The 24,466-nt window shown below is 47.8% G+C and overlaps 1 protein-coding gene across 4 annotated transcripts in view; it reads right to left on the bottom strand.

Annotated features, from left to right (window-relative positions):
• Positions 1–24,466, bottom strand: part of GALNT18 (polypeptide N-acetylgalactosaminyltransferase 18) — a 325,400-nt gene that overhangs the window by 43,941 nt on the left and 256,993 nt on the right. For all 4 annotated transcript variants that reach the window (XM_024558783.3, XM_045194103.3, XM_045194102.3 and 1 more), the window contains exons 7-8: positions 10,815–11,000; positions 4,361–4,498 (exon numbers count right to left, since the gene is read on the bottom strand). In XM_024558783.3, coding sequence (XP_024414551.2) covers positions 4,361–4,498; positions 10,815–11,000 — 324 coding nt within the window. The remainder of the gene's footprint in view (positions 1–4,360; positions 4,499–10,814; positions 11,001–24,466) is intronic.

Raw genomic sequence — 24,466 nt, 5'->3', positions numbered from 1 at the left:
GGGTTCCTGTGTCCACAGAGAGTCTGTGGTATCTTTACCCACCTTCACTTGAGCTAGCTTAAATAGCTTTCCTAAGCAATCAAAGTACTCTGTTTAGACCAAGGAGGCTGGAAGTCGAAATCCAGGGGGCCCTGGCCAGTGTGGCTCGGTTGGAGCATTGACCCATAACCGAGAGACTGTGGGTTCAATTCCCAGTGAGGAGATGTAACTAGGTGGCTGGGTCTGTACAGGAGACAACCAATTGATGCTTCTCTCTCACATCGATTCCCTCTCCCTTCCTCTCTCTCTGGAAGCAATGAAAAAATGTCCTCGGTGAGGATAAAAAACAAAATCCAGGGGATACCAGGGCGATGGACCACAGGTGAGTCATCTGTTGGGGAAAGCCAGCGACGGGCCATGGCTGAGCTTTGATAGTCCTGAAGGACTGAGGCAGGGGCTCAGAGACCCCAATTAAGGGATGTGAAATAGAACAGACAGCCAGAGGGACATGTGTGGTCTATGCATACCCTGTTCTTGACAGTGAACAAGGAACAGAATCAAATTCTTTTCTCTTGAGCTTCCTTTCCTTTACTAGGTGATAGCAGCTCAATCTCAAACTTGTGGTGCAGAGGTTCCGAAGAAATATGAGCATGTGCTAGCTCCCTAGGCAGGGCCCCAGAAGCATCTATGTAGCAAATCCTCTATGATAAACCAATTACTTGGCTGGCCTGTGTGGGAGAAGCACATTCAAACACCCTGGACTTTTCCTGCAGCCCGAAGATGGGTAGCACATTCGAGGCCTGACACTGTAACCATTAGTGAGATGTGCTAACTGCTCCTGCAAAGAGAAGGGCCTGGAGACCCCTGATGTCAGACCTGGTTCTTGCTGGGATCTCAGCCTCTGAGTGAGGGTATGGGTGGGGTCTCTGATGAAGCCCACCTTGGCTGTGTCATCACTCTCCCATTAAGCAAGTGGTCTATTGACACAGTTGGAAGAGAGATTGGGATGGACTCCTGGCTCCAGCTGTGTGGTCTTGGATAAAGCAACGTAATTCCTTCTTGTCTGTTTTCTTCTCCTTCAAATAGAGGTTAAGAGTGCCAACCTCATAGGATTGTTATGAGGCTGAGGAGAAACAATATCTCCAAGAGTTTAGCTCAGGGCCTGGTGAATGACAAATGTGCAAAAATCATTAGCTCCTCTTATTACTGCTGTACCTTCCGGAAAGCCATTCATGGAAACCAGCATTTGTGACTGCATCTATGTGCCGGGTACCACTAAAGTACATTACATTCATTGTCCCACCTAATCCTCAAAATAACCTAGCCGGGTCGGTAATATTATCTCTGTCAAGGATGAGGGCCTATGGTCAGAAGCTCCGCCTCACCTCTCTGTCTGTAATGCTGTTTATTGTCACTGCATGGGCACTCTGCTTTGGCCTTCTCTTGCTTGACTAAATCTTCCTCTTCCTTTGGTTCTCAGCTTCTCTGTCACTTTGGAAGCCTTTCCTAATCCAAGTCTCTGTGTGGACCCACTGCTCTATGCTTTGCCAGGACCCCTGCTTCTCTTACTGTAGCACTGAGCACACTGCATGCTGGTTGCTTCTTCACTTGCCTGTCTCCTCTATTAGTAAGTCAGCAGACTAGGTCTCGGTCTTTCTCATGGGCCAGCTCTGGTACATAGTAGACAGTAAATACATGTGGAATGAATGAATGAGTAAATGAATAAAATGAACAAATGAATGTCAACCCCAAATGAATGGCATCATAGCTGGACAACTGACAGAGCCAGAGTCTGACTGTCTCCAAAGTCCAGGGTCTTTCTGTCATGTAAATGGTGACAATCCTGAGACTGGGAAAGATGCCCCATGAAATGGTATGACTAGAACCTTTAAGGTTTTGTAAATTGTCGAGGTTACACAGTGATTAAGTAGCAAAGCTAATGTTCAGAAGCCAGGCATGTCTGTTTCCAGATGCTGCTCCAGCTCTACTATCAGCACCAGAGCTGGAAGCTCTCCAAAGCCACTCTGTCTCCCAGACATGGAGCTCAATGATCCAGGGGAAACCCATGCCCACACGACAGGTCCACAGCCTGCAGCCTGCAGGAGTCACTGATGGGCCTATTAGTGGATTAATGGACTGGTTTATACAGACTTGACACTGGCCCAACTAACAGTCCCAGGGGGTTATTTGACCTGAGCAAGGTGGCTTAGGCATGGTTGGAAGGGAAAATAAGAAACTCTGTGTCTGAGAAGACATCTGGTCTCTCTATTTCAGAATAAAAATAATCACCAGGAAGAGCATTTCAGCCCCAGCAAATCCTCTTGCTCTTGCGGCAGCATCCTGCTTTGCCTGCCTTCACCCTATTGCCCTCACTGAGGGTTCATTATGCCCCTGAAAATCAAGCACGTCTATGCTCATGTCAGAGGTGAGCCTGTGGAGGAGGTGGGAGCTGTGGGGAGGCTGGCAGGGCCCTAAACAGCGGCTGGCAGATAACCACACAGGGTCAGAGCCCTCCGTCAGCCTCAGGGACTGGGTGTGGTGGTGAGAACGCTCCATGGTCAACCTGCTATATGTGTTCGTAAGAGGGGACTCTTTTGCGTGGAAAACAAGAATGCCTCTGGCCAAGACCCAAAATTGCAATGGCCGCATGAACACACCTCCACTGTTACTGCTTTCCCTGCATCTTTGGCTGAATTTGGCTAACATTGTTTGGTTACAACTGACAGCTTGGTGAGAACATGAATCCAGAAGCTTGCCCTGGCTCACAGGCTTGGGGCCAATAGTTTCTCTGGAGCCACATTAGCCTACCTGTCCTTTTTGAACTGGCCCCAACAATGGCCAAACAGCACACACAACTTGGGATGGCAGTGTGGGGGCACCAGTAGCAACTGTGTCCTCAGAATGGAGCTGGGGAGGCACGTGGGCTAATGGGCACTTCACAGGCCAATGCGTTTCCATGGTGATGACAGGATCTTGAGTCTCAGGTAATTACTGGGCAGCACCAGATAAGGAGTTTTCTGACATTCCAATTATACCAGCCTGAGAAGTGAAGAGGCAAGAGGCCATTGGGCCATTCTCTGAGGACATGTCAACCACGCCATGGGGACTCTTGTGGGAGGATTGACCCCTTCCCGCAGGCTGGTCTCCAGGGAGGAGAGGTTCCTGGATCTTGGCTCTGTTTCCGTTGGAATCCGAGGATGTTAGAGTGGGGAGGCCCACAGAGCACACTCACAGAGCACACTGCAGCCAATTCTTGCACAAGGATCCGTCGCCTCCCAGGCAGAGGCTGAGCCCATCATGTTCCTGCTGACACAGGCCTTAAACTCCATTCTGACCACAGGCCAGTGAAGGAAGAGGCCTCAGTTCCCCTTCAACGTTTCATCCTGGGACATCAGAAAGGTCTGAGGGGACACTCTCCAAAGTGGGGAACTGAAGTGATAGAAGCTGATGTTCTACACTCAGCGTCACTACTGATTACATGTGTACAGATGGGTGAGTCACTTTGCCTCCTTATTTCCTCATCTGTAACATGGGGTGAGGTAGGTAGCCCCAGGGGTAGTTTTGAGGGCTTAAGGGCTTAACTATCAGTAGAAAAAAATTTACATTTTGCTTAGTCAGCAAAAATCAAGTAAGATACCCCCAAATTAATCAGGTGTCATTTAAAATGCCATAAGAATACTATGGTCCTGGGGATATTGGAAGAAATGAGAGAGTTTATCACGTTCAAAGTACTTTAACCTTAAATATTACACACGTGTGTATACCTTATGCTTTCTCCTGCCCCTTTGCCACATGAACACACTGAGGCCCACAGGGCAGGTGTCCTGATCAGGACTACAACCAGGTCTGCCTGGATCCAAGCCCTGTGCTCTGCCCTCCACCTGGCTGCCTCCCTCAGGGGGAACTGCTCTGTGCCAATCAACAAGCACTACTAAAATATCCCTCAAAACACAGCAAACTCAAAAAGGTTCTGTTTCCCAGGATGCCTCTCAGGAGGCTCTGGGTGAGCAGAGTCATGCAGGCTGGTTGAGAGAACCTTAGGCACCCACGTTTGGGGAACGTTTGTTATGTGGGCTTGCGAACTTAACCTAACTGCAGGTTTTTGTTTTATCACGTGGAATATGCAGGTTTAGGGCCAGAGCTGAATTGCTTAGGACTATTCAGGAGAGTCTAAGCACCTCTTCTAAGGGACTGGAGAGGTTTGGTGCAAACCAAAGCAAAGGCTGCCTTGTGTGCAGCTCTAGAAGCCAGCCTCTCAGCCACAGGTCTACCGCAGGCCCACTCGGGAGGCCGAGAGGCTCTTTCCCTCCTTTCCCCTGACTCTCTCTGGGCTTGCTCTCTGCCTGTGGCTGAATGGAACTCCGAGGGACTGGCTCCTTACCACCCCGTAGGCGATGATGTCTGAGTACATCCTCATCTCTGGGTACACGCTGACCAGGTACCACCGGAAGGTCTTGCACTGCAGCTGCTTCCTCAGAGCCTTCCTTGCAGTAATGTCCCCGATGTCGATTCCCGAGTCCTACACGGGGTGCAAACACAGAGATGCAGCCACCACTGGGGCACGGCTTCTCCCCAGACCTCCCCACCCAGATTCCTGGGGACTGTCTAATGAGGGCACGGTGGGAACTTAACTCACATCTCCCTACACACACCTTAACCCCATAATCATCCCCATTTGGACTATGGAACATGAAGTCAGTTTGATGGGGACTGTCATCAGGGGTCACTGAAAATAAATCCTTAAACTAAAAAAAAAAAAAGCTGTAGTCTGGCTGTAGGTGGGAAAGCAGGAGGAATACAGCCAGAGTGAGGTTTTTCCACCTCAAGGGAGAAGCGAGAGATTCTGAGTTGGGAGGGGAGAGGGAGGTGGAAGGGAAAAGAGCTGAAGATGGAATAATGCTAATTCTAATACTATTCCTAATAGTCATGTGCTAGGCTTTGTTCTGCATGAGACAGACATATGTGTTTATATTTATATACTTAGATTTATTTATATTTATGTATATTGTTCCATTTAAACCTATGGATTAGGTGAAGACAAGGAGTTAAGATAAGGAGAGGTTCAGTGACCTCTTTGGTGACCTGCCTGAAGCCCCACAGTTACTAAATGGAGCTGAGAGTTGAACCCAATCAACCTGAGTCCAGAGTGTGTACTTTTTAACCTTACCCTGTGAATTTGCAAGAGCTGGCCCTTCTGATGCCTCGGGCCAAGCCCCTGTGAGAGGAGCAGACTCCCTCTTTAAGCTGGGGTCTCAGCATAGATAGTACCTGTGCCCCACACTTCCCACGTGTACCAGGAAGGTGGCCCCTGAGCCATCCAGATGCAGCAGGCAAGGAGCAGTAATGGGGGCGTGAATGTGCCCTTGAGTGAGGGGGGCAAGAAGCCCTCACATTTCTGGTGGCCCCAGAGCAGAGTGGAGAGCATGAGAGTCCCTGGGCCTGCACCCCAGCCATGGAATCGGGCACACAAGCCGCTGAGGAAGAGCTGATGCCACCGCAGACAGTGGAGACTCACTGACATCTCAGGGGTAACACCGTGGAGCCAGGGGCCATGGGATCTGATGAGACATATGCCCCAGGCAGAGAGAGAGGGGACGACAGGGAGGACAGCTGTTCCACTGACACTGCAGTGCATGTGGTGGCCGCAACAACACTCTGGTTCTAGCGTCAGTTCTGGGGGTCAAGTAACTGGGGGTGGGAAGATAGTGAGACTGACAGAGCGTACGTCTGAAACGTCTGAGAAAAACCACAAAGATGGCTGCTACGTGTTCCGGAACATGATCACAACAAGTTTTTGATTCCAGACAATGGGGGCTTCTGTAAAAACAAAATGTAAATGTAGAAGAAATACATTTATTTTTGCCCAGCAGAGTTCAGGTAATATAAAAATTTAAACCTGCTCCAGCCAGAAGGTTGAAGGTCCTAAGGAGAAATTTCAGCAAGTACTTCTTGATGACCTCATCTATAATTTGTCTCGTCTCGGCTCCTGCCCCGCGCCCTCCCAGCAACTGCTGCTTGGCCTCTCTGCCGGGCCCTGGCTCCCATGATCAGGAAACACTTTGGACTCATCTCTGTGCCCTGGCCTAGCACCTCACCTGAACTGCATTGATGAGCCCGAGTGGAGACAATATTCGTGAAGTGGTGAACACAGCAACTGGCCATAAATGGACCAGCTCACCCCCACCCCCACCCCATCCCCACCCCAAGGGATCTCTGTTAAGTACTAACCCTTTAAACTTGTCTGCACTTTATCCTTGCATCACAAAGCTATGCGCCTGACGCAGGCCTTCCCCTCTCATGCTGTAATTGCCTTTATATGAGACAAATGAACGCTGTGCCTCAGCTTTTACTGGGAGCCACTAGGAGAACTTGTCTCAGGAAGGACTCTGTTTTCCTAAAATTCTGGGTTCCCATGGGAAAACTCTCAGGATCAAGGGAAAGCTTGTCTCCCTCCTAACTGAAGGTGGGAGAGATGCAATCTCAGTGGTCTGCCTGTACTTTACCTTCTAAGAGACTCAAGAATCAGAGGTTCCTCAGCTTCTATTGTGGGATATCATGATCCTCCCTCCTCCATTTATTAATTGACCTATGCCTTTGCGTTCTCATGGTTTGGCACTTCTGCCCTGCGTGTTTGCTGTGAACCGCATCAAGCTCTTTCAGAACGGGGCAGACATTAAGAAATAAGCAAACTTTCTCAGAGAAGTTCACCTTGGCCCTTATTTCAAAAACAATACACACATCTTTCTTCCTTTGCTGAATACTTAGTGGAGTGGGTTGAAGCTTGTCTCCCCAAATTTTTGCCTACCTGTACTTCCTAATCTGACTTTATTTCCAAATAGGATCTTTGTAGATGTAATTAATTAGAGACCTTGGGATGAAATCACTGTGGATTTAGGGTGAGCCTAAATCTTCATAAGAGAAAGGAGAGGGACGTTTGGACACAGAGAGAGGCAGAGATTGGAGTGATGTGTCTATCAGCCAAGGAACACCAGGAGCCTCCAGAAGCTGCAACAGGCAAGGAAAGACGCCCTCACGAGCCTTCGGAGGGAGCACAGCCCTGCAGCACTTAGACCGCAGGCGTCCGGCTGCCAGAACTGTGACAGAATACATTTCTGCCGTTGGAAGCCACTCTGTGCTAACTTCATTTGGCGGCCGTAAAAAACTCATACACTTAGCCACACAAGAAGCCGTCCAGGATTCCCGCCTGAGTCGTGCAGCCGCATGCTATTCCCTGTAGCCAGACCTAAAGAAGGGCCACCGCCTGAGCTCCATGGGGAGTCACCCCTGGCACTCAGCCTGTCTTCTGGCAAGAAGCAGCAGGGGCAGGTTTGGAGGTCCTGAACCCTATGTAAGAAAATATCGATGCCTTGCTGCACACTGACTTTCGGTTTGTTGAAAAGCAAACTGATTTTCAATTAAAGTGGAAGGAAGCAAGAGCTGGAGGCTCCTCTAACCTTCTAAATGCTTGAGACTGGACATGGTAAGGGAGCGGGTGAGAGAGAGTCACTTCTGTTCAGTGCACGGCCCAGGAGGATGCAGCATAGAAGGCAGCAAGACAGGATGACTGCCCAGCAGAGGCACTTTAAAACTGGGTGCAAAAGTGGAAGGTGTAGCAATAGCATCAACAAGAGTTAACACTTACCTAGTGCTTTCCATTTACCAAGCACTGATTCAAGTCTTTACAGATTATTAACTTACTTAATTCTCAAGACAGACAGGAGGAAGGGTTGAGGGTTCCAGCTCTACATTTGCAGATGAGATGAAAGGTTAAGTAAATAGAACACAGATGTGCTCAAGACTGAGCTGAAGGTATAGTATGGGGACGTCACCACAACAAGGGCAGCTGGGCAAACATGGAGGCCACGCAGCACCTCCACTTCCTCTGTCTTCTTTGGTTTTAGCTCAGCCTTGCTGGGTGCCTAGCATGTGTTAGGCGCTGTCCTAAGAACAGTGTATCCATATAGGAAGAAGTCACAGTCTGCCAGAAGGAGAGTCTGGAAGACCCAGACAAGTAAACAGACTCTCTGACACTGTGTGAAGCATGGAGGGAAGAGAGACAACAGAGGAGGGGCCCTTAGTCCATCTCATGGTGTGGGGCAGCTGGGACGGTGGGGAAAGGGAAGTGAGCAGTCAAGGAAGGCTTCCTGGAGTAGATGATGCTAAAGGTGAGTGTGGAAAGATGAGCATGATAAGCTGACCAAGTGTTGCCCAAACTTGGCTGCCCCAAACCAGAGCCTGGAGGGCTCTCTACAGATCCTGGCACTACTATACATTTATTCGTCAGAATCTTTGAAGAAAAGACCCAGAATTACTATTTTTCTAAAGTTCTCCAAGTGATTCTGCTGCAGTCGGTCTGCAGATCTGCTTTTAGGAGCCACTGACCAAGGGAGGAAGGAATTACACACACGGCCACCAGGTTCATTTGTTAATAAGCATTAGCAGGTTTCACTGAGTTCTGACCATGGGCCCCACCTTGTGCTCGGCATGTGGACACCAATGTGAATAACACAGTCTGTCAGGAAGCCCCTGGTCTAGTGGAGTGGTTCAAAACCTGGGTGGACATTAGAATCCCGGAGGAATTTTCCAAAAACAAAAGGATCCCTGATTCTCTTCCAAACTAATTAAGTCATAATCTCTGGGGCTGACGCCCAAGTGATTTTCAAGTCAAGCCAGATTTGAGAGCCTCTGGCCCATGAGAGAGAGACTCAGATAATAGAACTTTCTTTTATAGGGTGCTGACGCAAGGACAGAGACATCCGTGCGAAAAGGAACATTATCCCCAGTTGGCGCCGGCTCCCCAGAGGGAAGGTCATTGTGGCTGCATGTAAGAGGATGGAGGGGAACTGGTGAGCGTGGAGGCTGGGAAAGAGGTTTTGCATAGGGAATTCCAAGCTGAGAGGACAAAGTTGGCAAACACACGGAGGTGAGACAGCACAGAATGGATAAGGAGCTATGGGCAGATTTTCAGGAAATACATTGACCCCCTTTCTTCTCCACCTAAGGCTTTATCCTGGACACTCACATCGCATTTGCCCTTCTGGTATTCACCACCACCGCCCTGCCTTCACTTGGTCTGAATTACCCTCCTGAGGAGTCACAGACAGACACCGAGTTTCATCATTTCCAATTATTTTTAACTCACTCTGTTCTCATTGGATTTGCTATGCATTTCAATATCTAGCAGCTGCAACTGGGGGAGAAGGTCTGCAGATTTGGGATACAGAGAGAAGGGAGCAGGAGTATGAATGTGCTCCCAGGACTCGAGTCCTTTCGCAGAGCCTGGGGATCTACAATGCCTCACTGGTGAGCTCCTGGGAGTTTCCGAGTGTTCGTAACATTTTTCTATCAGAGGACCCCCACCATGGGGCTCAGTGTGCTGCCCAGAACACTGTGATCCAACGCCCACAGGCACAGATGGGCCCAGAAGGCACCTCTGTTTCCTTAGAAACACTCCCACTGTCGGGGATGCGATCCTGGGGCTGGTTCATTAGGGTTGGGCACACACTGACTGGTACTCATTGGCTTCTCATTCTTCCTCCCAAATGCTGAAGTCTCACTGGTGGTGGGAGTATGCACAACTCCAGCCCCTCCCTCATGATGGTGGTGGTGGTAGTGGGGGCTGCCTAAAAGCTTGTACCCATAGCCCAGCCTACTCAATCACTCAGCCAGAGAAACAATTAGCTTCGGGGAGAGATCAGGAAACAGGGTCTTCATATGGACCCTGTATGGAAGGTTCAAGTGAAGATCAATCATTTCCCTATTAGGAAGAGAGAGCTGAGGCATCCTAAAGGACTCCCAAGGGAAAGTCATGGCCTCGGGAGGAAAGAAGGAGGTCATGAGGTCAGTAGCTCTGACTCACACAGAATGCAACATGAGCAATGATCTCCAGGCAGACAGGCTGCCAAGCAGGTTGGGATCCTGTGGCTGGCATCTGTTGGATTCTTCCAACTCAGTGGTCCAAGGTCATTTCCATATGACACATGACAAGGCTGAACAAATTGACTAGACATTGTTTTCTCTCTTGAACTTCTTAAGTGTATGTGACTAGAGGAATAGAGGGCAGTGGCAGGCAATGGTGGGGTTCTGTGAAGGTTAGAAGCTCATAAAAAATATCCAGAATAGTTCCCTTCTTCTGAGGGCCCTTGTGGGAGTGCATCCCATCTCCATCCATGTGACTTGAGAAATCCCCAAAGCATATGGACATTCCTTATTTCTTTGATCAAGGATTGGTGGCTCTGTCAGTTGGAGCATTGTCCCATACACCAAAATGTTGTGGGTTCGATACCCAGTTGAGGTGTGTATGGGAGGCAACTGACCCATAATTCCCCTCTCACATCAATGTTTCTCTCTCCCCCTCTTACTCTAAACTAAACAAACATACTTTCGGGTGAGGATTGAAAAGAAAAAGACTTGATAGAGAGCCTTGAATCCAAACTATAGGGAGATTAAGGTGCATTTTGTGAATTTTGGTAATGCCTGGTATATTTCTAAGTCAGGACCACAAAACAGTGAGTGTCAGAGAAGCTGAGGACCCGAGAACATAAAGTAATGTTGGAGCTACCTGGTCAATTTTTCTCATTTAAAATGAGGACACTAAGGTCTGGAGAGAAAAAGTCCCCCTTCAAGCATGCTGGCCAGGGGTGGGGGTGGGGATGAGCCATGGGTTAGCACCTCATTATCAGCCCCCTCCCTTCAACAGTGGTCTATTTGGTGGGTAAGAGTCCACTTTGCATGGTAAACAAGACTCTGGTTGACCCATGGGAAGAAGGACTTAGTCCCATGTTTGTTTTTTTCCCACCTGACCTCAATAAACCCATCCCACGGGGGCTCCCTACCTCTTGGGGTATGTTCCATGCCATGTACACATGGCTTTTAAATTCGTCCATCCAGACTTCAGCCACCCTGAGGGCATTCCTGCGAACGTGGGCGGTGAGGTCCTCAGTGTAGGGCTTGTGGGCTCGCTCGATGTGGGCAATCCGAGAGCAGGGCAGGACCTCCACGCTCCCACCACACTGCCACACCTGCAGAAGACACGGAGCCACTCGTCAGTTCTCACACCTATCTCTGTGCCTCTAAGCCAGGCCGCAGGGGACCACGCAACATGAGCACGGACGAATCCAGCTCTCTTCACCTTGTCTCTCCAGAACACTGTCTGCAAAGGGAGAGCGCTGTACCCTATTTTCATTTCTACTCAAGGAGGTTGTTGGGTCATTAATTCATGTCTTGTTTCTTGTTGCTATGGATTTACCAGCAAATAATTATTATACCTTCTCTCTCCATCCTTTTCACCCCTCCAAAGAGACTAGACATTTTGTGACCAAAGATCAGGTTCTCCTTGCCCCAAAGGAGAATGAACAAAACCCTGCTAATGATCCCTGCAGCAGCGCTGACAAGGAGGGACCAGCAGGGACTGCAGCAGACACGTCATCTTTACAAGGACCACATGGGCCTGCACAGGGATTGGTGGTCACCACAGGGAGAGGGCAGGCACCCTTCTCCTCCATCTTTCTAGGGCCCTGTATTCTGTAGAACCCAAGGGAGAGGGAGCTGCAAAGAGGGTAGTATTAAACTTCTCCATGTCCTTGGTGAGCAGGAGCTGCAACTGCATGCAATTTGATTTTGAATTTTTAAAAAATGACCTTGCATTCTGAGCATCAAGGGGAAGTGTTTTGGAGCTGCTGCCACAATCACTCCAGCCACTCTGCACTTTCAATGTTCCAGATCGTGCACATCCTCCTGTGCCTTGAGGTTTTGTCCACCCTATTTATGATTTCAGAATGCTCTCCCCACTCCTTCTCCAGGTGAAAAACTATCATCTCTCAAGACCTTGGCCAAATGACCCCTCTGTTGTGAGGACTTTGCTCAATTCTTGGGGCACAGCCAATTGCTTCCCCCTCTGGCCCTCAGAGCTCTCGGTATCACAGCTTACCTGCTGACAGGTCAGCCTGCCTCCCTCACTCTTGTTCCCAGACGGCAGGGCCCATGCCATATCTCATTCATCTCTCACTTCTAGCGCTGAAGACAAGGTCTGGTACCTATCGGTACTTTGTAAATATTTGTTGAATAAATAAAAGATTGATGCTTAATCAGCCAACCAATGAACACATGGTTGATACTTAGTAAACCTGGGATGAGTCTGAAACGCCTGGTCAGAGCTCACGAATGAAGCTCCTGAGGGAAAGCAATCAAGGACTCTCAGTGGACAACAGTACACACTTGTCAGGAATTGTCAACTGGACAATTTGGCGGGCGATATCTACACTTACAAAATGCACTCATCAACAGCCACATGTCTTCATCCAAGATAAGGTCGGCTTTGGATTCGGCCCACTTTCCCATGTTACTTAAGAAGAGAATTCCTTCTCTTCCATTAGCCTATCTCACACCAGTTGGTCTCTATAAGCTCTTAGAGTAGGAAGGCAATTTATTGATTTACCACTTTCTAAGCTGTCTTGTATTTAGCATATTATTTAGGGACAATAACAAGAAAACAAGTGCTCCCACTGAGCATCTACTATGTTCCAGGTCCTGGACTGTGTTTTAGAATGCTCTCCCCACTCCTTCTCCAGGTGAAAAAATATCCTGGGGGGGGGGGGGGGTGGCAGTATAGCCCAGTGGTTATGAGCACACAGGTTGGGATCAGATCCTGGCTGTTCTTACTACCTATGTGACCTTGAATAAGTCACTTGATCTCATTGTGGTTCAGTTTCCTCATCTCAAATAGGGATCATAAAAGTACCTATCTCATGAAGTTGTTGAGAAGATGAAAGTTATTACATGCAAGGTGCTTAGGAAAATGCCTGGCACATAATAAGCACTCCATCAGTCTCAGATATTACTACACAAATTACACAGCAGACTCTTCCGAACACCCTGTGAGGCAGCTGCCGAGATAACGCTGTCCCTTGCTGGAGACCTCAACTGGTAATGATGACAAAAGGATATGTCTGATACCCACCAAAGCTAAAGGATGACCCCATGCCCCCCCAGGATGACCCCAATTTTAAAGTGTTCCCACACCCAGAGTGGTCCTAAGGACCAGGGATGTGAGCCATGGGAGGCTCCAGACTGCGCACCTTCATTTCCATGACCTATATGTGCCGGGAATCGTGCTGATTTCTAGTTCGCTTTGCTCAGATTTTCGGTGGAAGTCTGTTGATACTGTGCATGTTATTGACAACACAAGGAGTCGGGGTAATTATTCTCTTTGCAAGAGGAACCAGAGGCTATTACTTGACATATTTCAGCAACACAGTACAGAACATGATTCGTAACAGATCCCTTTTATTATGAAGCCTGTTTATCAGAGAGTCAGTTCACCATTCCGCCATAGAGTGGGTGATTCTCCTAGTTGTAGTAAGAGGGTGGTGGTGGCACCTCCCATCATGCGCTTAGTCACACAGGAAAAGGAGCCGTGCAGACTCACTGTGGAGCTCTTGAACCCTCCCCTTTCCCCATCTTGCTGCCACCACCCTGTGCAGTCTAAGTCTTGTCTCATTAGGACTCTGCAACGGCTTCCTCCTCCAGTCTCTTCTCCCCACGGCCAGCAGAATCTTCTGAAGGTGTACGTGGGACCACCTGCCTCCTGCATCACGTCCTCTCCAGCACAGCCCTCGAGGCTCCTCAGGGCCTGGACCCTGCCCACCGCTCCAGCCTCCTGCCTGCTTGCCCACACTCAGTGCTACAGCCATGCTGAAATGTTTTTACTTCCTCCGGAGTGCCAGGTTTTCCCCTCACCTCTGGACTTCTGCACATGCAGTTATACGCCCCACCCTGGCCCGCATCCCTACTCACCCTCAGGGTGTCAGTTCAGCTTCCCATCACTGCGCCCCCTCAACCAGCCTAGCCTGTTGTGCTCTGTGGTCCCTGCCCTGTCTTTCCCGGTCATAGCACCCTCGTACTTGCTGTTTAGTTATCTCCTTCCCTCTTTCAAAATGTTCCTAAGCTCTTCACCAGATCCTACTTAGACATGTGCTAAATGGTGCCCAGAAGAGGGGACCTCTGGCCAGACGGGAGCAGCACGTTCAGTTCTAGTGCACAGCTGTGGAGCCAGTGGGAACTGGAGTCCTGTTTCCCCACCACTGCCTGCTGCTGTGTCACCTTTGGCAGGTTACTTCTCTCATGCCTCAGTTTCTCCCAGTGAAGAGGGAGAGGACGTGAGGATAGCTGTTATCCTGTGCCTGCCTCGGTGTGAGCACTGTATAGTGGTAGTCAAGGAGGTGTGGACAGGCCATGCTGCGTGCTGGCTGAGTGGCGACTGTAGGCTACCTAACCTCACATCTGTGAAAGGCACGACAGTGGTTCCCACATTGGGCGTAGGCTTGGGAAGCCCCTGCCACAGTGCTGGGAACGTTGTAGGCTCCTGGTCTGTGTGCATTACTATTACTTTATAATAACCACTATAATCACTACTACTTGGCTCCTCCCGTACATCTACCTTCAGGGATCAGAGGACTCTCATGGCTGAAGCCCACCAGAGGACAGATGGGCTGCCTTCCAGAGTCCCCTGCTCATCCCCCCACCCCTGGAGACAGGGAGCACTTATTAACCTAGGGGTCATCTCCCCTCTCCTGTCTTCTATGAAAAGGCTCAGCTATGGAAAGGGTGACAGCCTTTGGGTTCCTGGCAGCTTCTGGGCGTTGGGCATTGGGCGTGCATTCCACCACTTCTGGACCCTGGCCAATGACACTGAAGTAAACAAGAGAAAGCCTGTGCTCGCCCATCTCCGGGTGATGAGCAGCATCTGCTGACCAATGGCTGAGACCGAGAGATTCTCGGGAGTCTAACCGCTGATCTCAGAGACCCTCTCATCGTTGGCAAAGGATAGGAAAGGAAATCACTGGCATTTGGACTCAAGGAGGGACGTGTCAGGAAATTTCCATGGAGGCTTGGGAAGGGCAGGGAAAGGGAAGTCAGAGAGACAGCTGGGCCTGGGACACACATCACAGCTGGTGTGATGCAGGAAGACCCAAAGTAGATAGAGGCCATAGATGGCAAGGATCATGCCAGAGAAGTACAGTCACTGATGGAGGACAAAGACATAGGGAAGAATGATGGCTTAGTGTTGCAAATTCCAAGGGGATGGGGATGCCAAGAGAAGAGAGGGCAGGGGAAGTGGGTACCAAAGGGGTGGCTGAGAACTGAAGACCAAGGATCAGTAACCAAGAAAACAGGTGAGGTCACAAGGCACAGGAAGCAACTGCCAAAAGGCAGAACTTAATTTTTACATAAAGTGCTTGTGACCCAGGCTCGTTATAACAAGTCAGGCATGTGCTAGTCTGACAGGCACAGACGACCCCTGGCAGCATGTCAGCCCAGGGCTGGACCCTGTGGCTTCTGAATGGGCACTGGTCAACATGTTTCTTGACTACACCAAGTTCTTTCCTGTCTCTGCATCTTTGCACCTGCTGTTCCGTCTTTCTGGAATAATCCCCCACTCCCCTGGCCTTGTTACCCAGCTCAGATATTACCTCCTTTGACCCTCTCAATCTAATAAGATCCCCTTTAAATACTTTAGTGCCCTGTCCTCTTTATGAATAACACTTATTCACAATACTTCTATTTATGTATTTATTCTTCCAATGTCATCTCCTCACCATCACTAGACTATAAGCTCCAGGAAGACAAGGATCACATTGTATAGACCAGCACCAGGCATCTACTGCGTATTCAGTAACTGTTACTTGAGTGAGTGATTTCAGCAATCCAAGAGCCCTGGACTTCCACTACAGAGAGAGGTGGTTTTAAGTAGCTCAGCGAGATCCTCTAATAAAGGCAATAACCATAAAATGTGGCCAGATTTTACTGAACACAATGACTTCCTGCAAACCGAAGTGGTTTCTCACCAAAGTTCTGACATTTAAGTGCGTACTGCAGCAACCAAAAAGAGTGACTTTGGCTGCAGCACTTAAATTAGCGTCATAAAACCTGGGAAGTCATCAAGTGAGCGTGGGCGATAGCAGGCAGCTACTTCTTGTGGAAACCTGAACCCCCTAGAGCAGCGATTTTCAACCCCTTTTGTCTCTGGCATGCATAAACTAATTACTAAAATTCTGCGGCACGCCAAAAAACATAATTTTTGCCAATCCGACAAAAAATATGTATAATTTGTAATCATTCATACTGTGCAGCTACTGTTGTGTTGGCTCTTGTCATTGTTTTATTTGACAATTTAAGGAAAAAGAGGTCAATGCTTCTGACTAAATAGCCAAGTATTGCATGTTTTAAAATTTTTTGCAGCACACCGGTTGAAAATCGCTGCCCTAGAGAAGGCCCCCAACCTCGCCAATGCCTGCTTTTGCCCACAAAGTAGCTGCTGGGTCCCAGACATGACCAAAAACCTGAAACAGGAAAACAACAGTTACGCAGTGACTTCCCACTCACCACCAGCTTTTCCCAGAGAGCCTGAAGTGTGACTGAAAATGCTTGAAGCATCCACCTGGAAACTACAAGAAGATATGCAGGTCATGGGAACTGGTGGAGAGGGTTTAAATCCTGCCTCTATCCCAATTTAGCCTTTGAAATTGGACCAATCTTTGGATGCCAGCTGCCTTTTTTGGGGGGGATAATGATAGCCTGGGAGGTTTAAAAGAGATGCTGTATGAAAAGCTCCCATCAGCAGAGACAGGCACAGAGTGGGTTCTTAGAGAAGGTCAGGTTCCTTTGCCTTCCCAGGACTGGGAGCAATTGGTACAAGTTCAGAGTCACAAGACTCAGTTTATGTTTGTCTCTTATGTAAATAAGCATGTTTCCTTCCTAAACAATCATGGTTTCTCAGCTGTCAAATGGAGGAGCTGGATTCAATAAGGCCTTAGATCCCTTCTACTTCTTTCATTGCGTGATTCTAGGCTTTCTTGCCGGCACCTCAAATGACACCTGGCATTTGAGACATAATGGGCAGACCTGTAACCTGACAGTCATGAAATAGGGAGACACTGGAGGCAAGCCAACAGGACACACACTGTGACCATGTCTCCTACTCAGAGACTTGTGATCACTCTGTGGTCTATGGAGGGATAGCAAATAACACTCCTGCGTTAAATCCATTTGCTTATTAATGTCCTTCTGAAGCACTGTGTTGAGAAGGATTCCGAGGCTCTCTCTGGATTCAGTGGAATAGCATGCCATAAATTATGGCATAATTTAATGTTTATTGTGGGTGGTAGTACTTCAGCGTTCTACTTTATAGCCACAGTCCCCAGCTTAAGATCACAAATCTTTTCCAGCTTTTATCTCCTTCTGACTTTTAATAAGCTCTTTGCTCTTGGAAAAATGTTCCCACTGTTCCCTTAGCCCAGAAAGCCTTTCCTGCTCCCCATCCATCCAAAGCTAGCCTGGCCCTGTTCCTCCAAACTCCTGAAACACATAATTTGTACCACTCATGTGGTCCATATTTCTTGGCTCTTATTGTTAATTATCTTTTTATGTGTAGCTGTTTTGCCTAACTTGGCTGTGAAATGCTGAGACAAGAGGAGAAAGCCAAACCAGGAATGCCGGGGGGAGAAAGACAAGGAGGATGGAGGCTGAAGCCGAGGTCTGAGAAAAGCTGGCAAGAGACCAGAGTCATTCACAGAGTGGCTGTAGGGTCAGACACACAGGCAAACAAAGACACCAAGCAGGGCACCACAGGCCCCTCACCCATCTCACCCTCGTCCTGGCCCAGTGGGGGAATAAGAGGGGAAGAGCAGTCAAATCTGGGCAAGGTTAAGACAAAAGCCAGGTGCCATCAGCAAGCCAGGGTCAAGGGCGGGCAGTAGAGGAGGAGACGGGATGGGGATGATATAAAACGTTGAGTAAACCTCCTTTCAAAATGCAATTCATTCCCACACTTGCAAACTTTAGTCTCCAGAGAAGATCACACTCCTTCACAGCATCTGCAAGATCTCTGAGCTCTGGGCCCTCCTATTCACTGCAGCTTCACTTCACCTCTACTGTCCAGCTTCACCAACTTCTGTAGTTCCGAGGGGGACCATGTTCTTGGCTCCCCTCCCCACACCCACCTGTGCCACCCCTTACTGGCATCTCCTCCCCCCACCTCCATTTAGTTGCCTGGCTAATTCCTACCTACTTTCCCTGCTGCCCTAAATTCGGTTAAATGCCTCTGCTGTGCATTCCCATGGCACCTGTACCCCTGCTTGCACAGCACTTATGACTGCTCTGTGTGTGCATAAAATGCGCATGTACAGTTTAAAGACACGTAATACACGTGGCAACTGTTTCCTTATCACCTGCTTAAGAAACAGTAAGTTGGCGAGAACTTAGAAATCTCTATATGCTCCTCCTCACCCCCAGAGGTAATTCATTGTCCTGAATTTTGTTAACAATTCCCTCGCCATCAACCTAAACTACCTGTTTAGTTTTAGTTTTTGCTGTTCCTGAATGCGACACAAATGGAAGCATATTGTCTGCATTCTGCAACTTGCTTCTTGCTTCATTTATTTTCATCGCCATTGTGTTCCATTGTATAAATACACAGCAGCTTATTTAGGCATTGCCCTGCTGGTTGGCAGTCTGGCCGTTTCCAGTACTGTGAAAAGTGCTCCTTGGAACAATCTTACATGAGTCTCCTGGTGCCCAAGAGCGGGAGCCTCTCAGTGTACTTACATTACAGTGGAAGGTTTGAGGCACAAGTCACACACACAGTCAGCTCTCCTAGGAAAGTGAAGCTCTTCCAAAGTCAGTTCCCAGGTTCCACTCCCACCAGCACAGATGAGCATGCATGTCGCTTCACAATCTCACCAACGTTCGGCATTTCCAACATTTTAATTTTTGTCAATCCAATGAGGATATGAAATTCATCCTCATTGTAGTTTAATTTGCAATTCCCTGATTACTAGTGAGATGGAGCTTTTCCTTCTGTTGCTTATGGGCCTGCAATACCAGACACTGCGAAGGCCCACAGCCGCCTCACTCTCATTAAGGAACTCCAGGGCCTAAACAGTGTCGGCACTAGGCAGATGCTTACTGCATGAATGAAGGACAAAGAGCTGGGCTTCCGTTCTGAGTTATCCCCACTGTACTTTCCTTGGTGCCCTCTCGGGTTTCCAGGGGTGGATATTTTGTTATTTTAAAGTATAAAGAAACATTTTTAAAGTCTGACAATGCTTATTCTTCCTCCAGACCCCACTGAAAAACACTCCCTGGGGACACAGTTTCCCAAGCTGTCCTCTTACAACAGACACTGCCAAAGAGTCTTCTGGACAGAACTGCTGCTTGAGGAAAAATGATGCTTTTTCTTGGAAGGTGTCCCTGAAGGGGTCTGATTTTGGATGGGCCCTCATAAGCACTTGAAGCAGTTTCCCGGTTTGAAAGGGATTCTTCATAACTATCCGAAGGCAGCAGTAGGAGTCATCGGGCAGAATCCCAAGAACAGACCAGCTGGGATGGAATGTCTGGAAGCTTTTCATGAAAAAAAAAGTTAAAAGGCTGCTTTGCAGGGACTGGAGATTTGTTGAAATAGCTGCTTACCTACAGGAAAGCCAGGGGCAGCAGTGGCATCCAGCTCAGCACACTAGCCCATCACATAGAGGGGACCCTGCTTTCCCTCGGACCCTGTCACGCTGACTATAAAGAGTGGGGCCATGGGAGTTTATTTCCTCATGGGAGATTTCATGAGGATTTCTTGGCAAATGCAGTCATTGCAATGAGAAGACATTCTTTAATGGTTCCAACCTAGGAGAGTTTATTCATGATTATCTCGAATCTCCCATCAGCCAACAGGCCTTATTAACATTGTCCTAGCTCAGGCTAAGTTGGACTCAGGACAAAAATGAGGAAAAGGAAGAAGTCAGGCCTGGACATACTGGGGTTAGGGAAGCAGAGACAGGATCGGGTGGTCTCCAAGGGTGTGGCAGACTCCTGCTGCTCACTAATACCTGTGTGCTCCTCTGCATCTTCCAGGCGCCCCTGCAGTCCAGAGGGACCATGTGAGCAGCTCAGACCAGTGGAATGAGAGAGGAGATGACGGTAAAGGTGGTAGGTACCCAGTGTGGGAAGCCTGTAAGCACAGTCACCACTTGGAGAACAGCTGTCCAGGAGAGCCTCCCACCCTTCAGGGGGCTGTGATGAGAAACCTCTGGGGTTTGGGGCCTGTTTTGCAGCCTGTGATCATTTCCTTGATGAATACAATCTGCCAGTGTGTAGAGAGCCAAGGCGGCCGGGGAGGCTTGGGCCCTGTAGCACTGATAACTAGGGGTCCAGTCTACTGGGTGGGACTTTGTAGCAGAAGGTTGCAGGCCTGGGGAGAGATTGTCTAGAAAGTGACAACTCCTCAAATCCAAGTGATGGGTCAGTTCAGAGCAGGACCTTGTTAGGCTGAAGATTAAGCCTCCTATCAAAGAGGAGATTTAGTCCCAAGGGATGAGAGAAGAAGCTTCCAGGAGCAGGCAGGGTGTTAGGACACTAGCAAAGCAGGCTTCAGGTTAGAGTCTGGTTCAAGTTCAGAACCAGAGCAGAGGTCAGAAAACCCAGGGAGAAGTCAGTAAGCAGTGTGGAATGAGAAAAGGCCAGGGCTTAGAGGTCAGGCTTAGCGCAGGGTTCATCAGACAACCGCAGACAGCAGCCCCGTGACAGCCCCACTGGTCCCAGAATGAGGGAGGGAGGCTGGGAAGGCTGGCTAGTCCCAGTCCACGTGTTTCTGCAGAATCAAAGCTACAGAAGCCCCATGCTCAGAGGCGAAGCATTGGCCAAGTTCCAAATCGGGGTCCCATTGACACATGTGCTGTCTACTCTAATCACGTCTTTGTTTTGAATTAAGATCTCTGGCCGCATTGCCATCACTGGTGCTACCAGAGAATGACAAGGAGCTTGACAGTCACAGGGACTCGGGGAGCAATTTTCTCAAGTCCAAGCAAAACTCTTCCCATCCCGAGTCTGAGAGTCATTTTTGTCAGATAACTTGACCCATCCATCTCCTGTTTCGAGCCCTCTGTGGTGGGTTAAGTCCCTCTGAATTGCTGTGAGTGCCTTCTCTTTGTGGATGTATTCTGAAAGCTCGCTCTATGCAGCTGCTATTCAGAGCAGATCCCCTGGACTCCGTTTAATTTCTACTTTTCTATATGAAGATGAACCACTTACTCATTTAAAGTGTTTCCTTTTTTATGTCTTTAATCAGAGGCTGTTTCTTTACTCTCTCAGAAGTTTAATCTAATCAGAAACAAGTCCTACACACATGCATGGCTCATTAGCATATCCCAAATTCAAACTGACTGTCCAAATCAGATGTCCCCTCAAAAGGGTGACACTGGCCCATGAAAAGTCAGGAGGGTCCTTTTTGAAATGCAGGGCCATCAAGAATCGCTGGGGGAAAGAATATACTCTGTCACCCAGAAGAGAGGGGGCCATCTAACAGATGGGTGACTCATGTGTCATTGAGACAGCATAGGGGGGAACTTGGGCAGTTTGGCAGACCCTGGCACAGGCATTAGAGGAAGCTGTGTGTCTGGCCCAAGCAGTACCCCACTTTTGGCCTCCATGGGACCCTCGAGATCATCATTCAGATGATAAAAATGAACCTGAGATGCTGACCATTGCCTCGATCTGAAATGATATTTGTTTTAAGGAGCTTTCGTCTTACTCCCTTGGAATTCAGATTAAGAAAGCTGAGGTGCTGGGTCTTCACTTAAAGGGAGTAGCCCATTTCATACATGTTGAAATGAACTGTCAGCTGGGTATCAGCTCTGAAAGGCACCTATAGAAAATTCACATTGAAAATGGGGTTTACAAAAGAGATCAGCCTTGCAGTACAGTAGAACTGTAGGGGACCTAACAGACCACCTCCCATCATTTCTTGGTGAGCAAACTGAGGTTCAAGGTCACATGATAATTCAGAAGTGGAGTAGAAAATGTATCCAAGACCTCTGTTCCTTGGAAGACAGAAGGTCACTGTGTTCAGAACACAGGCTCTGGGGTTAAACAGTCTTGGTATCAAAACCTACATTTCCCATTCGCTGGGTTGGTGACTTCAGGTAATCCATTTCGCCTTCTAACATCCAGTTACCTTGTCTGTGAAATGGAGACAAAAATCACACACTGCAAAAATAGTTGTTCTGAGAATTCAATGATTTTGATTTCGATTTAGTCCCAAGGGATGAGAGAAGAAGCTGCCAGGAGCAGGCAGGGTGTTAGGACACGAGCAAAGCAGGCTGCAGGTTAGAGTCTGCTTTCAAGGAGGTAATGCATACAGAGGGTTTATTTCAACACGCAGCACAAGTTTAAAGCCCATTAATATCAGGTATAATTATTTTCACTGTAAGATTCCATTGATGGTAAGATTCAGGCAAGAGAACATACTACATTCCTCTGAGCTTGAGATTTGTACATCGACTGCCTACATGTCACCCTCACTTGCGTGTCTCTCAGGTACCATAAGCTTACCTTGTCCACAGCCAAGTTCTTTATTTTCTTCCCTGCCTCCCCATCTGTCCCTTGGTCTCCCCTCATCCACCTAATAGCCCAAGCCTGAAGCCTACATAAATAATTATATAATTCATCTATAGTTACATCATCTTCCTCCTCCTCCACATCCGATTACATCAGCAAATGCAGTCAGTTCTACCTCCTAAACATCGCTTTCGTTTAATCACATCTCTCGATCTGCACAGCCTCCGAAGAAGTGTCTTCACGTCAACCCTCATTGACCTCCAACCCCTCCTCTAAAATTATAAATCAGATCACGTCCTCTCTCTGCTTTAATTCAATCAACAATTATTTATTGAGCACTCACCACGTGCCAGGTACTGTTGTATGAGATGGGCATTTTGTCACAGAACAAAACGTACAAAATCCCTGACTTTCTGGGTCTTACATTCTATGTTTTCCATTATAGCACTTGCTACGGACTCAGTTGTGCCCCTTACAATTCATATGTTGAAGGCTTAACCCCCATGTGATCGTATTGGAGACAGAATCTTTAAGAGGGTGATTAAGGTTAAAGGAGGTCAGAAGGGTGAAACCCTGATCAGCCAGAACTGGCATCCTTATAAGAAAAGGAAGAGACACCAGAGCTCTCTCTCTGCCACTTAAGGACACAGCAAGAAGCTGGAAGTCTGAAAGTCAGGAAGAGGGCTCTCACCCGATCCCATCCACTCTGGTTCATGACTCAGACTTCCGGCCTCCCGGACTGTGAGAAAATAAATTCCTATTGTTTAAGCTGCCCGGTGAATGGTCTGTTGTTATGGCGGCCTGAGGTAACTCATACAGCACTTACTGCAATCTGTAACTACACATCTATTTCTTGTTCCCTTTATCAGATGTCTGTCCCATTATACCATTAGGTCCTCCAAGATGAAAGGCACTGTGCTTACTTTTTAAACATTGTATGTCCTTGGTTAAACATTGTAAACCCAATGTCACGTATGGCGGGCACCTAACAATGTCAAGTGAATGAACTGCATTAAATGTGCATATAAAATTATAAATGCAGTGACCATACAGCCTGGTTTGCCCATGACAATCCTGGTTTATACCTGTTATCCAGTGTAATTATTAATAATATCCCCTTTCACTCTCAGCAGTGTTCTAGTTTGGATAATAAATTGTAATTTATTTCTATATTTATTATTTATTTATATATGCCAAGTTTATAAGGCAAACCTGATTTCAGAAACATTAAACTCCAAAATAAATACCGTATGTTGCCATGTATAATGTGCACCCACATTTTTGGCCCCAACTTTCAGGGAAACAATCTTTAAAAATTTTAATTCAATTATTTATTTGTTTGTTTGTTTATATTTAGATACGTGTGTTTTGTATTATGAAGGAATTTTAGCATTTATTTTTGAACATCTGGATATCGTTATTGCCTTCTAGAGTTACATTTTCAATGCATAAGCATAAATGAAAGAATTAAAAACATTTATGTAAATACAGAATTAGTACTATCCAAGTATAACGTGCATCCTTATTTTTCCCTCAAAAAATTTGGGCAAAAAGTTCTCATTATACACGGCAAAATACAGTATCTGCCTTGAAATCACAGTACTACTGATATTTTCTCTCTCCTCCTCCACGGTTTCTTCACATGGCTACAATCCCAGTGCAGTGAAAATAAGCAAGTTTTCGAGGGCCTCTCTCACTGATGGGCAGGACTTGAAGCAGGCATGAAGAATAAAGTAGGGCACACCACGTTCAGTGCTTCGCCGCTGCTGGGCACTACACCAAGGAAGGAAAGGGACCGGGGGCCTGTCCCTTGGATTGTCCAAAACTAGACAGTCAGCACAGATACAGAGAGAGGACCTAAAGGAGTAAACGCTGTTCCCTGGGGTAGTTCACCAGGAATTAACTCTTTATTTTCAGGACTGACTTTCTATTCTGGTAAGCCTTGCTCGGCAGAAAAATTTGTGTAGGGGTAATTTCTGTAAAGCATCACCGACAAGCACTGGGGAAATGTCTTCATAGGGACACTTCCCCTTGCACAGCTTCACAAAGTAAAGACTATTTGCATATGTACATAATATGTAAATGTGCAAAGTAAAGAACATTTCAA

This window comes from Desmodus rotundus, chromosome 5 (genome assembly GCF_022682495.2).
Source record: "Desmodus rotundus isolate HL8 chromosome 5, HLdesRot8A.1, whole genome shotgun sequence".
NCBI lineage: Eukaryota > Metazoa > Chordata > Mammalia > Chiroptera > Phyllostomidae > Desmodus > Desmodus rotundus.
Note: the sequence above shows the minus strand (reverse complement) of the source record. Positions and strands in the feature narration are given on the sequence as shown.